Below are 16,480 nucleotides of genomic sequence, written 5' to 3'. Positions count from 1 at the left end.
TTGTTTGGCCTCCAGCATCCAGCTTGCTGGTCGCGGTTGCGCGCGCGCGCGCGTGTACACTCGCGTGCACGCACGCACACACAGGACAATCATCTCTATGTGTCGGGAGCCGAGATTACGCTTTTCAGCTGCAGCATACGCTGACGTGAAACGCAATAGTCCGCTATCAAGCATCTCAGGGCGCGGGTGCCCCTGATTGCTCACGTGGAAAAAAAAAAAAAAAAAAAAAATCAAATGCGGATCAAGATACTGTGCACTGAAATCCCAAACTGCCAGTATGGAACACTTTGGCACAGCATTTGTCATTTTCCGTAATTGCCGATAGGAACTGCGTAATTAAAAACTGCATTTCTGCACTAAAAGTCTTTTAAGCCTAGCGTGGTGCACCAAGTTTTTGAAGTATGTTAACTTAATAGTAAATGTGTTCTATTAAGTATCGTAAGCAACTGCTTCAATTTGGAATAATTGCGCTGCGGTTGAAAAGCAAATTAACAGCTGTAATTTCCACAATGGCCGTGCTTGAAGGGCACCCCAGTTGCTTTGGCCGGCGTTTTTATAGCTCTCCGAGGACACATTTTGCCACAACCTAGCACGGCATATTGCGAGGATTCCTAATCAAAATCGAAAGCAAAGCCAAGTTCGAACTATTGGATGCATAAATCTTGTAGGAAGAGGTAGTAGTATTCTCTCTCTCTCTCTCTCTTACCGAGTTCCCGAAGATGAGACTTTTCCAACTCTTGAAGTCTTAAGAGGCGATACTGAAACGGACAAAGGACGCGTTGCAACATTGTTCCAACTTCATGATTGGTATCAGAACTCGTGTGAGAGTTGTAGTTTAAAGGCTCGGCAATCATTTTTTTATCATGCACAATTACGAGGAAAGTTGTGTTTTTGATGCATTTCAACTTGGATCCGATTTTGTCTTGAGAGTATCTCATTGTGCACTATTATTGGAATGAAACGAAATGAGTAAGAAATGAATTTATTTTCATCTGATAAAATGAACAAATTCAAAATGTACAGAGCAACATTTCTTCTACATACATCCAAAGCACAATGGGTTCCTAGTAGCGTCGAGCTTTGTTCTTCGTGAATCTTTGCCATTTCATCCGAGTCTTTGTCTCAACAGATTTCTTACGACCCCGCTGACCTTTGGGAACAAAACGTTTGCTCGTACAGTTATCGTGGCCCATCACCTTTGCAATGTCAAGCATGCTGCATGCCTCTGAAAGATTTATTCATTTATTTGGCACCTTTTGACTTTTCAGAGTCAGTCAAATCTCCGTTTTGCCGGAAGTATCTGCGTAGTCATAACGCCCACCCTGATAGCGGGTGTTGATCTCCTTAGGCCACACCCCCCTGTCATTGCACAAAGACACATCACCTGATATGATCAAATCCAATAGGCACTCAAGTTTATTCAACTTGAGGTTGGGAAATGTGTAGAAAAGTGTGCACAATAATACATTGCATGTTCTTTATTAAGGCGGTTTAGGATAAGGCCATCGCAACCTTTGTTTGTTGCAAATTGGGTCAAGAGTTGATTTTCTATAATAATAATAATAATAATATTAGACAAATTAGACAGCTGGAATATTAGTTCACTATAAATTGCTGTTCCTATGAAAAAAGCCATCTTAAAAGCAAACGTGTTGAATGTGAGCTGCACTGTTTACAACCTTGACAGCCTCTTATTGTCGCCATTAGTACGCATGACCTGCTCTTCACATCCCGGCGGTGTTAATGTGAGGTTAGATTGATGATGATGATATCTGATGTGGGTTGACAACGAGGGCTTGATTTGCATAATGGATCTTCAGAGCGGCAGCACGGCGGACGAGCGGTTAGAACGTCTGCCTCACGGTTCTGAGGACAGGGGTTCAAATCCCGGCCCCGCCTGTGTGGAGTTTGCGTGTTCTCCCCGTGCCTGCGTGGCTTTTCTCCGGGCACTCCGGTTTCCTCCCACATCCCAAAAACATGCAGGGTAGGTCAATTGAAGACTCTAAATTGCCCGTAGGTGCGAATGTGTGCGTGCGAATGGTTGTTTGTTTATATGTGCCCTGCGATTGGTTGGCGACCGGTTCAGGGTGTGCCCCGCCTCTCGCCCGAAGATAGCTGGGATGGGCTCCAGCACGCCCGCGACCCGCGTGAGGATGAAGCGGTACGGAAAATGGATGGATGGATCTTCAGAGCCACAGGACAAAACAACAAGTGTCTTCCATTTATGAGCGATGGAAGAGTAGAGAATGAGCCAATCGCATCAATGACTCCATTTTTTCCCTCCCCACACTCACAAATTGCAGCAAATGGAGCAGAAGTTTGAAGGATCCTGCTTACAGCGACAAGCATCTAACCGAAAGCTTTCAGTCACTGAGGACAAAGCTTTGTGTGTCTCGCACACACTCTTGCTTACACAGGCCGCCCCAGCGGCACACACCTTCCCGTTTTACTGCCACACAGAGGAACGGGCTAGATGAGATCCCCGCACAACTTAACATCTGGGCGCTTTGCCGCTGATGCCCTCATAAATAAAAGATAACTTCTGCCTGCCGCGCACTCGTATAAATCATGTATATGGTTTTTCACTTTCATTCTCTCGCTTGCAGTCTCCACCCCCCTCCCTTCATTTTTGGGCCCTTTTCAATCATTTCCCCTTTGCTGTCTTTCTGCCATTTTATAGCCGGACGGATCCAGCTTGGGCGGAATTGATCTGAAAGGATCTCGTTTTTTTTTTGGTGTGTGTTTTTTTTTTTAATGGACGCACATAACAGTGTGGAGTCAGCACACATGCTAATTGACAGACAATTGTTGGGTAACGTACACGTTTACAACATCGACGTCAGTAATTCTTGAAGTGTGGTCGGCGTACCACTGGTGGTGCGCGGGCTCCCTCTACTGGTACGTGAAAGAATCACTGCCTCAGTACAGTTCAGTTGTATTTAACTTTTAAGTTCCATACATTTGTATTTAATCTTTAAGAACTGTTTCTTTTTAAAACAAATATTCAAATACATTTTTTTTTTCAACTTTTACTGTTTGTACAATATATTTTTTATTTAATCAGTTCTTGTCCGTTTTCTTATATTTAAACACAGTGTTAAGGTTCAACCCGCATAATATTACACTGGCTTGCAAACAAAAATGAAATATACTTTTTAGGAATAAAACCTCTGTCTTGTTTTTGATGAACATTTGGGTCGACTACGCTACTGTGCTTTAATGTTAGTCATGATGGTCGTACTTGGAACGCAAAGTCTTCTTGTTGGTGGCACTTGGTGCATAAAGTTTAAGAAGCACCGATCTCGGCGGCAGCCGTTCAGATTCCGCGCATTCGTTCACCTGAAAGATGTGCTTTTGGTAGGTGCTGCTGTTTTCATGAGCAACAAGGTGATGCTGGGATCACCAGTTTCCCCTTCGTCGTCTGTATAAACGAGATCGCTTATGAACGGAGGTAATTACCACTAATTGCGTTAGTTTTTTGTACACTTCAGCTGACATTTTACTCAACCGCAAGAAATAAACAAACATGTCAATGAAACCTTGATAGATGGAATTTGGAAAAGCATTATTGGAAATGAGCTTAACAGAATATCTCAAATACATAAGCATACAAGGTCTATTGAGAGGAACAATGTAAGTAATGCTGGCAGGTAAGTGACATTGCGCTTGCAGCAGTGGCCACGTCCAGCAGCTTCCGCTCGTGGCAGCGGTGAGTTCATGGTCCCACGGCTGGTTGGATGGGTTCAACACCAAAAGAGCGCAGGAGCAAATCAACTTGAAATAAAAAGAACGCCTAATTATGTCGAGGCTCCTCGGGCTGATGATAAAGGATAATTCATTATTATTATTATTTTTTTGTAACATTCATCTCGCCACGGCCGAATACGTTTGCACAGATGTGGCAATGTAACCGTTAAGGATGAGGCGCCTCGCTTTTCCCCTTTTCAAATGATTTTTCCCCTCTTTGAGCGCTCAGATGTCCGCGCAAACAAGTGCGTCCGTGTACATGCGATACTCGAATAGAGAACAGCAAGTCGTCAGGTCGTCAACCCTCTTGGCTGAAATCATCAGATATGAGCATCAAGACAGAATATAATGATAGAATGAAATGCGTTTGCATCCCCAACGACAAGCGTGTCAGCTCCAGACGATACTGGACCATATCTGTCTTTTGAGAGGTCGCCCCCGTCTGATAGTCGTCTCGTTTTGGGAACAAACAATGCAGAAAGGAAATTGGCAGCTATACGAACACATGCAGCACTTGACTCTCTCATGTCAATATAAACGCTCCTACATTTGTGACAACGCTTACACTCTCAGTGGAGTTTATATTGTAAAGATCATCTGCGCTTTAGAAAGCCATTAACTCATCCGTCCAGCGTGACAGCAAATGAAATGGCACAGCAGCCCCCTCCGCATACTAAACCGCGTGTGTCAATTCCCGAGATGAGGGAGCAAGTGTACGCTACGAGTCTGCATCTGGTTTTCAGGTCTCAGCCCTGACACTTGACAAATGCGGCGCCCCCCCCCCAACCCGGTTACTCGCAGGTTGGCCAATGTCTGCAGCTATTGGCCGTTTAATGCCCCCACAATCCGATTATGTCTTTCAGGGGTTGCATTTGCCAGCCAGACAGAGATGGATGGACATTATAAACCGAGGCAATGGCCGGGCTGAACATTTTTGAAAAGGTTAGGAAAGACATAAACACAGCTGGGCTCAAGGATGTCTGCGGCTGAATGGCGCAGCCCGCAAGGTCGGAAAAGTCGCGGAGGGGGAAAGGATACAAGAAGCAGGCAGGCTTCATCTTCATCATCATCATCATGACTTTCATCTTAGCACGCCAGCAAACTGTCTGTGAGACATCCACTTTGACACGACGGATGAGCTTCAGATTTTACATACAAGTCTCTACCATACCAAGAAAAAAAATACATATTAAAAGTGTGCTACAGAAATGGTGGGGTAGTGGCTGATTGGCTATAGAGCAGCAATCAGCTCACACCCTCAAAAAGGATCAAACTATTTGACGTTCAAGCCAGTATGACAGAAAATGTATACATCCATTCCTTTTCAATACAGCTTGTCTTCATGTGTCACCTAAAAATGGAATTGGATTGTGCGGGCTCGCCTGATATTGTTGGGGCCCCGCAGTACGTATTTGGACTGCAGGAGTGGATGGACAGCATCATCCTGTCCACATATGACAAGGTTGTCAACAAAATGGCCGAAGTGGAGCGTGCTCTCCAATTGGTGTATTGGTAAACACGGATTTCAAGCCAGAATGAATAGAAGGTAATCAAAAGATAATTGGGAACATAGCCAACAACAGTTCCATTCATTTTGTTAGGCAAGAACTGCCGCACGTTCAACCGTGACACTTGGGTGAACTCTTTCAGGAAAATGTTTGCCAACCAACTTTGTCCAATCCAATAATCGTCCTTCATCCTTTTTTCCGTCTCGCAGCTTTTCTGTGTTTGCGGAACGGTCCATTCAGAGTGGAGGAACCATTCTATCTCGCCCTGAAAGGCCTTCAATCCAGCGCTTGCAATCAATGGCTGAGAACAGGCCGACCGAGGCTTACTGTGGAAAACCCAATTAGCCGTGGAACCTCTTTCTCATTCAGGTTCTGTGTGATTGCCAGCAAGTCTCAGACTTGCATCCATCTATACAAACCATCAGCCTATTACCATGCAAAACCGCACTCTCTTCTACGGGACCGGACCATCTTAGGCCGCAGCATAAAAGCGGTCGCTTTCTTGAGCCTTGCTTTGTCTCGTAGCCACTAACGCGTGTCATTTTTATGCGAGAGAGGGACGCAGGCACCTCTTTAAGTTGGAGCTTTTATAAGATTCGGCCTGTATAGTGGGAGGAAAATTCGGAGAAAACAGCAGAAGAGCCAAAGTTCGTCAGTCTGTCTAGAAATAGAAATAGAAATAGAAATAATCCCATATAGTTCCAGATCCACGATGCAGTTTTGTTCTGATAAAACATCCACAGATCGTTTAAAAGGCAGAAAATATCGGCGTGGCATTCCGTCAGTGAGAGACCAAGATGGCTTCACTTGATTCAAATTGACTTACATACGGGCGCGGGGCTTTAAACTGACCCATAACGGATATTAAAGACCCCGCTGAGAGGGCAAGCAGTCAGAACAAGGTTTGAATGAGAAGGGGCAAATACATTTTCAAAAAATAAGCGCAGCCGCCACAAATCGATTCCTTTCCATTCAAGTCATGCATGTGAGGAGATATGGATACGGATGTGCTTGTTGTCCTTGCGCAAGGGCAACAGTCACCAATTCGAAGTCTGTTCGCTCCTTAAAAAACACTCCAGCCTTCCGCACCATACATCTCCGCCCCCTTCTAGTGGTGCGATAATAAATCATTATCACATCCAAGAAGGAAGAGAAAGGGAAGCAGAGGAGGAAAAAAAAAAATAAATAAAAAAAACGGAGCGAAAGCTTGAGCCTTTTGATTGGCAACAATGAGAACGGCATTGCGTTTGGAAGAGGGCGGAAAGTGAGGAAAATACGTACGCATAAGCGGAATCTCAGAAAAAAAAAGGGGGATCAAGCAAAGATGTTCGGGAGTGGAGAGGAAGATGAAGAATGAACACTTCAAAACAAACTTTTTGGGGCAGAAGAAATTGTCTATGTGCAACTCTGATCAACAAATGCCGAAGCACAATTCCATCTATATAGTGTGCTGCGAATGATTATGCAAAACCGATTGAAGGGACGCCAATTTGATCGACAGTGTATTACAACGCTGTTTCCACGCTGTCCGTTATTATAGTTGGAGTCTGCACCGTGCCGCACTGACACCTGCTATCATTCTGTTACTTCACCTCTATGCCAATCAAAAGTGAGCGTTATTTTATTTCCGACGTCAAACCATTAAAGACTTTTAGGACCCTCGTTAAACTGCGCAGCGTGTAAACTGTGTAGTTTTACTTCTCTTTCCTCAGGAGGAAAGTTGAGAGTTGCACAATCCTCGAGAAAAACAAACTAATTCATTTAAAGTAACTGTGTTATCTCTGCCCAACGGGGTCGGTCGCAGCTTCTGATGCGCCGAGCCCGTTTCGCAGCGGTGTGTGCGCAATGGTTGCCAATAGCGACTCAGCGACGAGCGATTCCTCGTTGCTTCTCTGGAAAAAGGAGAGGTCCGTTTTAAGGACGAGAGATGAACGCACCTTACAAATTTAACATGAGAAATGACATTTAATACGTCTTGGTTGTCGCGTTAGTTGCGGATGCATCGCATTACTGTGTTTTCAAATCAAATTGAAATGAAACCCTCTCGTCGAGAGGAGCCTTTCTTCCAGAAGGCAGCTCGCACAAAGGTGTGACCTTCAATTACTCGGCGCCACGTTCCAATTAACCGTCTCAACGCTGAACAAATAGCAAAGACACGACTATACAGAAGAGCAAAATGACACACAAATCTGTTTAATACCTTCTGCAGGCTTTAATGAGCACAAAGGGAAAAAAGCACTTCTGTGTAACCAGCAGGTCATAATGATAAAAGTTATGAGTTACTGAAAAGTGAACATTAAATATGAACGGGTAGAGCAGGACTTGCATTATATTCTGAACTCCATCTGTATTTTGGAATACAGTGGGTTGAGGGGAACCCACAGCGGACTGAGAACCAGAACCGATGACTCCCATGACAAAACTGTGAAATCACGTCGGTGCGGGCCGCGGGCGAGCACGGGCGTCGCCGTCGATGACACCTCAGCGAATGTGTAAATCTGCTGCTTCCGTGTCCTCGCAACATCGCCGCTGATGTCACACAAGGACACGGCCGACTAACAGCTGCCGGCGCCGCCGCACGTGCGGTCGGATGCTGAAGGTGCTGAACATGGTGCGTACGCGCCCATGATGATGGCAAATATTGGCGACGGCAGCTGTGGAGTTTACGTGGCTCGCGTGGGAGGACGGGTTGGCAGACGAGGCGACACAGGCGGAGGCGAGAGCATGTTGCTTGACTCAAGTCTCTCAGGTCACTCTCATTCAACGCCTCGCGTGTTATCTAACATCTGGCTACAGTTAAGAGTGGCACAGTACAGTGGAACGGTGGAAATTGAACGACATTTTGAGGGAAACATTTGATCATTTTCTATCACGGTTATTCGCGCTGACTTCAGGCAAAAGGCAGATGACACCCGGAACCGATTGGTTGGCAATCAATCACAGGACACACTTAAAGAAAAATGCTTTGTAGTTAACAGTTGCAACGGTCAGGTTCTTTTTAGACTTGGGAAGAACGTGAGAAAATGAAAATGTGACCCTGACTGACCTAATTGACCCTGGAAGAATTCAAATACATCAGAGGTCCACCGACGTTCCGCCGGAGAGGTTCTACTGCGCTCACTGAATAGTCGTCATCCCTAACCAGGCGAACCTCGGGAAAATGCAGGCTTGCATCTTGGGGCAATTCAACCGTACACCGTTGCAAACGACAACGCCTCGTATGCAGAATAAGCTGTAAAATGAATCGGAGCCGTGAGGAGTGCAGCTTCTAAGGTGACATCTTGCATAGAAAAGTGCCGCGTCGAAACGGGTAAAGAAGCCTTCCGAAGTTGCGAGTTGTTTTACAGAGCAATCGTACGGAGGAAATGTTCCAGTGGGAAGACATCGCCTTGAAAAACAACGACCCGCTTGCTCCTGCTGGGACTGCTACAAAACAAGTAAATAAAATAAAGCATAAACAGATGGGCTAGAGATAATAACACAGCTTGTACTATAGTTAAAATGTGTCATGCAAGGTCAAATGTGTAAGTACGTTTCACATCCAAAACTATCAAGCTGATCTAAAAAGTGTATCAACATTGATTCAGTTGGGTAAATTATTATTATTGGTGCAATTATTGGTGAAGCACCCAAAAGCAGGTCATTGGTGTGCATGTTCTTGCCTGTAACTCCACAAAATTAGGTACAGCTGAATTAAAAAAAAAAAAAAAAAAAGTTTATTATTGTAGCACAATGTTACTATTCATCTAAAGAGGTTTTTTGGTCATATTTGATCATCTTACCCGACTACGGTACGTCATTTAGCACAACGAATGCAGTGCAGTTCTACGCCAATGTAAACGTCAACACTATACAAAAACCTCTGAGAGGAAAAATGTGAGAATTCCGTCAGATTTTTTATTTCGTCTTATTATTATTTGCTTGTTTGTAAAATTTTAGCAAACTGAGGTTCAACTTAAAGCATGAAGCCTGCATCACTGCTGCAAAGTTTGGATATTCTCTGCTACCTTGAGAACTCCATCAAAGAGTTTGCCTGAGGTCAAACTTGACAATGCTCAACCTCGCTCAGCCTGCCAACTTTTTGATGGTTGGCTCCCTCGCTGCTTGCCTGCGCGGCCTCACGTCTTCATTGAAAACTATCAAAAGCGAGAACATAAAACCTCTATCGGGCAAGTGTGCAGTTTAGAAAGAGAGAAAAAAAAAAAAAAAAAAAACTTTGAACACTCACACAGGATGCCGACATGCAAAGAGAGGCGAGCATCTGCAGCCAGCAAGCCGGAAGAAAAAGAAAGCCCGGCGGTGTGTATGCTGTACTTCCACTTCACCTTTACAGCCCAGAACTGAATAACATTAGATAATGAGACGGCGTGAGCTGCAGATTGTGAAGACGGTCGGTCACCGATGGGCTCTCCAGACATCCTCCGAAAACAATGCCCAATGCACAGAAGTCGATAAAGGTATGCTTGGATGACTTTGGTCTGGAAGAACTTGACCGCAAAGCTTTGGAATGAACTAGAACAGAGACTGTGAGCCAGGGAAGTGAGCCTATTTCGGGTCCAGCAAGTGTGACCTCACAAAGTGCCACTCCATAATGTGGCAGAATGTCGTCTTCCCAGAAGTGTGGAAGCCGCTGTAGCTGCACACTTTTTTTTTTTTTTTTTTTTTTCCCTTCACCCAGTGAATTGGAAAACGGAACCCCGAGCTCGCCTTCAGCAACTTCGCAGGACTTCATTAGGAAGAGAAGCGAAAAAAAATGGAGACTTTTTATCTTTGGTCATGTTCTTATTTCCTGGTTGACAGACATGGTAAAGCAAGTTGTGGTCCATCTTTGAGGAATAATTAAAACTCAAATGCAGATGAAGATGGCGAAGAGCCTCATTAACATATTCCTTCAACTGCCTGTCAAACAAGGTCTGGCAAGAGGTTACCACGAAGCGGCGAGGCTGAAAAGAAGACAAAGAAGTGAAGTGGATCGGAATGGATGCATGATCTCATTTTCTGCAACAGCTCTCTTTTCCTTGATATATAGTGCCATCAATGCCCGCGGCAGAAGATGAATTTATTAATGTGGAATAAATGTCCCCCCTGCTTGACACATAACTACAGATTACGGCGGGTCATCTAGGAGGGACGGTGGAGGAGGGGGCCGGGGGCAGTGCCGCCGGTGAAGAGGACCCGCATTGACCCGCGGCCAGCTCCGGAAACCTTAAATTTCAAGAAGACATGGAAATCGGAGCGCTCAGGGGATTCAAGCAGACCCGCAAGCACGGGAGGCGGCAAGTGATGGCGTCACTAATGAGAGCTTCATTAGCAGGTCAGCCCTTTGCCACGCTAACTCACCGCTTTGCCTCGAAGAAAGATTGTTTTTTAAAGAGGGCATCGCAAAGAAACAAGCATTTGATACGTCCAACAGTCTTCGTGTTTGATCTCTGCGCCGTGAAACACAATTGCGGTGGGCAGAGGCTTTCCTCAAGTTTGATTTATCATACAGCCCGAGCCCGCTAAATGAAATGTTCACACATTCTCTTCAGAGCAAGTGGCTCATTGAGGGTTAAGTGGGAGCGGATGGAAAAACTGCAGAAGGGTCGACCCTCCGCACCCGTCGCTCCTCGATTTAGAGCAATGAATCGTACCGGTGTCCCTTTCATTTTTCTCAATTAAAGCCGCTGCCATTTGGAAAGCTTCCCACCTCCGTGATCATTAAAAGCTTTTCACGTCAGAGGAGGATGAGAGGATGGCGAAACGTTGAACTCATTCAACTGACAAACTGTCTTCAATCTTCCTGGAGTTCAACTCCAGTCGACTGTATCAATAATCTATATCGCGTTCATATTTTCCATACACTTAACAGACAACATTACCATAGAGCGCAAAAACTAAAATCATTTTTTGTTTTGTTTTTTTAATAAGAAAAAATGCACTCAACAGTATGGTACTGTATAAAAACACACTAATAACATTTGTTGTCCACATAACCTGCAAGCGTGCATAACGCACGCTTGTACCTAATGTATTGTCCTTCCTCGTTGCTCTTCTTCTGTGGGAATTCATGGGCGTTTGGCAAACCAGCCTAACGGCGCATTAGCGCCACCGACTGACACTGTCCTTCCACTGCAAGGTGAAATGACGGCGCTCGCATTTTGTCAAGTTTGCCACACCCTGACAAATTCAGCCCACTGATTTATATGTTCACTCCATCTTCTCTTCTCTCCATCCTGTCACCCTCCCCGGATGACTATATGCCGGCACGTGGGCGTCCGGGATGTGAAGCCGCTTTGAATAGAAGGCGCACGCACGCGCGCGTGCACACACACACACACACACACACACACACACACACACACACACACACACACACACAGAGAGAGAGAGAGAGCAGCCTACCCAACAGGTTTGATTAATTTGGCTTGTAACGCGTGAGAGCAGAGCTATCACCGGCATCCAGATGTTCCACAGTCCTTTTGTCTGCAACCCCAACAACACACGCACGCACGCACGCACGCACACACACACACACACACACACACACACACACACACAAAGTGCCACTAGCATCGGCTCCTCTTGGTTGCAGAAGTCAAGGATGTGTTGTGGCATGTCGGGGGATTTGATGATTTCTGCTTTGCTTGTGTAAGCCCTCCGAGCTGTGGCTATATGTTCTGCATCAGAAAAAGAAGCCATCACTCTATGAGATTGCATCAATAACTTCAGTACCGTGAAAAAAAAACAAACGGCAAGCAACAAGATCACCTGATATTAGCAGCTGGGAGACCAAGTTGCCTGTATGAAGCCATTGGGGGTCCACCGTCCGTCTTTTAGCGGAGCGCGGCATACACAGACTGAAAATAACATTTGACACACCCACAACACCATTTCTTTTGGTGGCGGAATCTTAAAAATTGTGGGAGTCGAAAAAGTTGGGGTTTGCAACAAAACCCTAACAACTATTACGAATAAAATTAGTGGCTAAAATAGGCACTGGTGATTAAAAATAATTCCGGCCCATGTCAACATCCAATTTGTGAACAAATCATATCAGTATTCTCAAGAAACCGCTGTAAAAATCGACTTATTGTTCTTGTTTTGCTTCTGGGATTCGGCAGCATCTCAGTGCAGGGACGGCGCTATTCTTTTGGGATCAGCTCGAACACAGCTTTGCGAAGGCTCAATCACGGTTAATCTAATTTGTGTTTGTTTGTTTAGCAGCGATATGATGCCGAGTTCGCAACTGTTCATCTGAAAAAGACTCCTTATCACTTGGCTCCACGACAGCACTCATTAGGACTCTCCGCATGAGACACTTTGAACATTATATTGGCACACGCATGTTCCGGGAAACAATAAAGCCAAGCATGTTGTTTTGTGAAGAAAAGCTTCGGCCTGTAATCTGCTCAACAAATGCATATTAGAATACTGCGAAGACGATACCGAATACGACATCTCGTTACAATTTTATCATTAGTATCGCAGCCAAGACTTAAAATAAGATGACCTGAAATAATTGAAAAACTAAAGTGTAGTGCAATGTTGAGCACAAGGACTATAACTTTTACACATCCCAATAAAATGAAAAAAGACATCTTCAATACAATAGAATGATTAAAGCAATTTCATTTCATTTCATACAGATGACTCATTAACGGCACACCAAGGTTACAATGTTCGGAAACATGGAAAGAGAAGCTGGAACCAATTAGAGTTTGGTTTGTTCCATTTGATGTTTGTCCATGTAATGTGTGTTTTTCGTTAATCTGATTGAGTCTTTCGCCAATGCCGTCGGGAGTACACGCGCGCGCACACGCACGCACGCACGCACGCACCTGTTCCATGGTTCATAGCTTCTGCACCATTTCACAGGCTTTGACCAAACGTGTGCACGAGGAGTGTTGGATTTTGTTATTGGAAAACAACATTGGAGTGATTACATATTAGAGTGAAAACATTGATGCAACTGAAGCTAACATCCTGTGACGTGGTCAAAAGTTTTCAATCAATAACTTGGAAAGAAGACAAGTGTACAGAGAGTGTTATTTTCTCAGCACTTTTTTTTCGTTTCCTGTATTGTTTCATCCTCTGTTCCCTGTCCTTTGCTTGCATTTTCTTGATTTCAGTTCACCCTCTCCCTCCTTCCCGGGCCGCGGTTCACATTTCAAGCCTTTGGCATGCCAGCAGTGTCTAAGATGATCGGGGCTACAAGGGAGACAATGCTGCCCGTACGCAAACAGTGGAGCGGAGTCGGCTGAACCACGAGCGTATATCTTCGTGCCCGTGTTTGTGTACGCATCGTGCACGTTCGCTTTTGCAGTCGTACCAGACGAATCACAAGCAGTCGCCTAAAATCTTTGTCTGGGAAGCCTGCCCGTCAACTAATACCACCACGTTCCTCACCTTGATCGAGTCACCTTGACCTGGACGGAACTCACAACAGGGATTTACCTCAGTGTATACACACACACACAATTGTAGTGTGAAGATATCCAAGTCCGTAAAAGAGCGGAAAGTTGTTCATTTAGCTGTACAGTTGTTATTTTGGCTCTTAGATCGACGATACAAGCAAGCAAATAAACGGAGGTGTTGGTGCGAGGTGATTAAAAAGGCTTCAGGGTGGGACTGAGGCCAGCGTCATTATTCTTGAGCAGCTCCTTACGGCTTCTCGCACACATCTTGGCGCACCGACCAAAAAGCCGTTGCGGCGGAACACGCAGTCAGGAAAACATTTAGTAACAAATTGTAAAATCTAAGATGATTTACTTTGTGGCTATAAATCATTGTTCGAGCTGCATGTTGGCTACATCAGAGAGTGTTGCAGAACAAGCCTATAAAGCGGGGAGGTTAAATTTACACCCCCGAGGGACGTTAATTACCCTGGATGACTAATTGAGTCGCACCACGCCAATTAAAGAAGACAGTGACGCAACGGTGATGTAAAGAGCCAAATCGCTCACACAAAGCACGCAAGTCCTCGCGGGACGAGGAGATTAACGGCCACGTTCGTCTATGGAAACGAACGTATGCGGTGTTGGTGAGATGCGAGACCGACGCGCACTTGCGAGAACACACTCGAGCAGAGAAAAGGATCGGCCTCTTTCGGTCGATGGTGAAGCAGCATTTAGCGGTTATGCTGCACACAAATGGAAGAAGTTGCCAACTGGGAAAAAAAAAAAAAAAAAAAAGTCCAGTTTCCGCTTTTTGATGATATTTCTTGCACTGTACGCTGTTTTAATTGTAATGAAAAAAATATATATTTTTCAATGTTTATAAGCTGCTTTTTTTTTGTTTTTTTTCTTTGTTTTTAAACGCTTTTAAATCGTGTTAAGCACATTGAGTTACCGTGTGCATGAAATGCGCTATATCAATAAATGTGCTTTTTTTCCAGTGGCGGGTCCTCCGCCCCAGGAATGGACAGCGGGCACGTTTCAAGTTGAGAAAATGAAGAAGGAAGATGAAGATGTTCCGGCATCAAAGGGATACAGATTTTCCATTCTGCTTGACCTAACAGCCGAACAGGATTAAAAAAAAAAAAAGGAAGATGAAGAGATAGAGGAGGGGCTGAAGTCAGAAGAGAGTCGAACAAAAAGAATACTTAAAAGAAAGGATGCATTATTCACTTATTACGCTCATCTTAGTGGCAAATAAGTAAAGCATCGGGCAGATAATTGCATCTTGCTTTCGCCAGCACTTCTCTCTTCTGATGCTCCATTTTTCTTCTTCTGCATGTTTGGCTGAAATAACGACGCTCGGCGAGAGGCGGCAAGCAAAGATGATGATGACGACCAGGTCTTCTGACAGGGCAATCACACCTTTTTCTTCTCACTGAAGCCATTTTGCTTCATTGAGGCGGTTCGCTTTTTTGACAGGCTGTAATTCTGCTTTAGCAAACAGAGACATGAAAGTGTGACACTCCACTTTCACGTTTCACGATGCATTACTTTTAGAAGTTGTCAACAACAACGGAAAAGTTTTGATTGTCTCTGGCGAGGGTCATTGATTCCCTAGCCACTTCATGTTTAAAATGTCGAACACACACCCCAAAAAAAAAAAAATGTCACCTACATTAATCTTTTAACAAATAACTCATTTTGAAATAACATGAAATCTTTTTGATAGGGGAAGTAAAAATGTGGTTGCACAAGTGTGCACACCCTCTTCAGAATTAACCAATAACTAATGTTAAATGAGTTTCGGCACACACGTCTCAGCATTTAAGGTGCTACCGATTAACCCCAAATGAAGTTCGGTAGGATTTTCCTGACATTTTTGTCGTCACATCTTACAGCCGAGCCACGGCCCGCAGAGGGGTTCCACAGCATCAGTGGGATCTCATTGTTCAAAGGTATCAGTCAGGAAAAAGGTGAGAATATTCCATGGAATACAGTAAAAAAATGTCCTCATCAAGTAGGGAATATTTGGCACAAGAGTGGCATAACCGAGAACTTGACATACCTTGATGAAAAGACGAGGATAAAACTGGTCAAGGAGGCCACCAAGAGGCCCACAGAAACACTGAAGGAGATTTCTGGCAAGTGCTGGCTGTTCAGTGCATGTGACTACAATCTCCCCTTTTCTTCATATGTCTGATCTGTGGCAAGACGGGAAGATTGGCTACATCTTGCAACAACCAACAACTCCCAATCTCCCAGACACAAGTGGAAAAATGAAAAGTGAAACTTTTTGGCCTTAATTCCGCCGCAAACACAAGCCAGATAATCACCAAAAGAACACCATACCTGCAGTTAAGCATGGCGGAGGCTTCATCATGCGTTGGGGCCCTTTTTCTTCCACTCAAACTGGGCTCTGGAAGGAATTACGAACAGTTCCAAATAACAGTCAGTGTTAGCGTAAAACCTGCAGGCGTCTGCTAGAAAGACAAAGAAAATGTCGGGAAAAGCTTTACTACAACAGCTTAGATTCATTTGGACTTCAACAACGGAGTCAGAATATGCAGTTCAGCTGGTGACTGGAATTACAGAGTTAAAATAAAGCCGATGGTTTCTGCAACCAAAGCAAAGCAAAACCTTGACAAAAGCAAACTGAATGGTGCTCTAAAAAGGAGTCTTGTTGAACAGCGTTAGAGGACCACGATGAGAACGACATCTTGGGTCTCGCCAGCTCCAAAATAATCTCTCTTCTCTCTATCTGACATGCTTGGGCTGGAAGCTGAGAACCGGGGGAATTCCAGTCGTGATGAAAGCGAGCAGCTAACTGTAGAGTAAACAGACCTAGAC

General features: G+C 44.6%; 1 protein-coding gene across 5 annotated transcripts in view; it reads right to left on the bottom strand.

Annotated features, from left to right (window-relative positions):
* The window catches only part of LOC133466980 (LHFPL tetraspan subfamily member 7 protein), a 53,213-nt gene that overhangs the window by 13,564 nt on the left and 23,169 nt on the right, over nt 1-16,480 (bottom strand). Inside the window, exons 3-6 of one of the 5 annotated variants that reach the window (XR_009785096.1) lie at nt 15,983-16,049; nt 15,699-15,834; nt 1,254-1,359; nt 869-1,150 (exon numbers count right to left, since the gene is read on the bottom strand). The exons of 2 other annotated variants lie outside the window; for them this stretch is intronic. Coding sequence is in view for 1 of the 3 variants with exons in the window: in XM_061751306.1 (XP_061607290.1) it covers nt 1,271-1,359 (89 nt within the window). In the remaining 2 variants the exon portion in view is untranslated. Of the gene's footprint in view, nt 1-868; nt 1,151-1,253; nt 1,360-11,162; nt 11,915-12,005; nt 12,095-15,698; nt 15,835-15,982; nt 16,050-16,480 lie in introns of those variants that run through there. 2 more of the 5 variants (XR_009785097.1, XM_061751306.1) reach the window with 2 other exon arrangements.

The sequence above is a fragment of the Phyllopteryx taeniolatus genome, chromosome 17, assembly GCF_024500385.1.
Source record: "Phyllopteryx taeniolatus isolate TA_2022b chromosome 17, UOR_Ptae_1.2, whole genome shotgun sequence".
NCBI lineage: Eukaryota > Metazoa > Chordata > Actinopteri > Syngnathiformes > Syngnathidae > Phyllopteryx > Phyllopteryx taeniolatus.
This window is presented reverse-complemented; position numbering and strand designations above follow the sequence as displayed.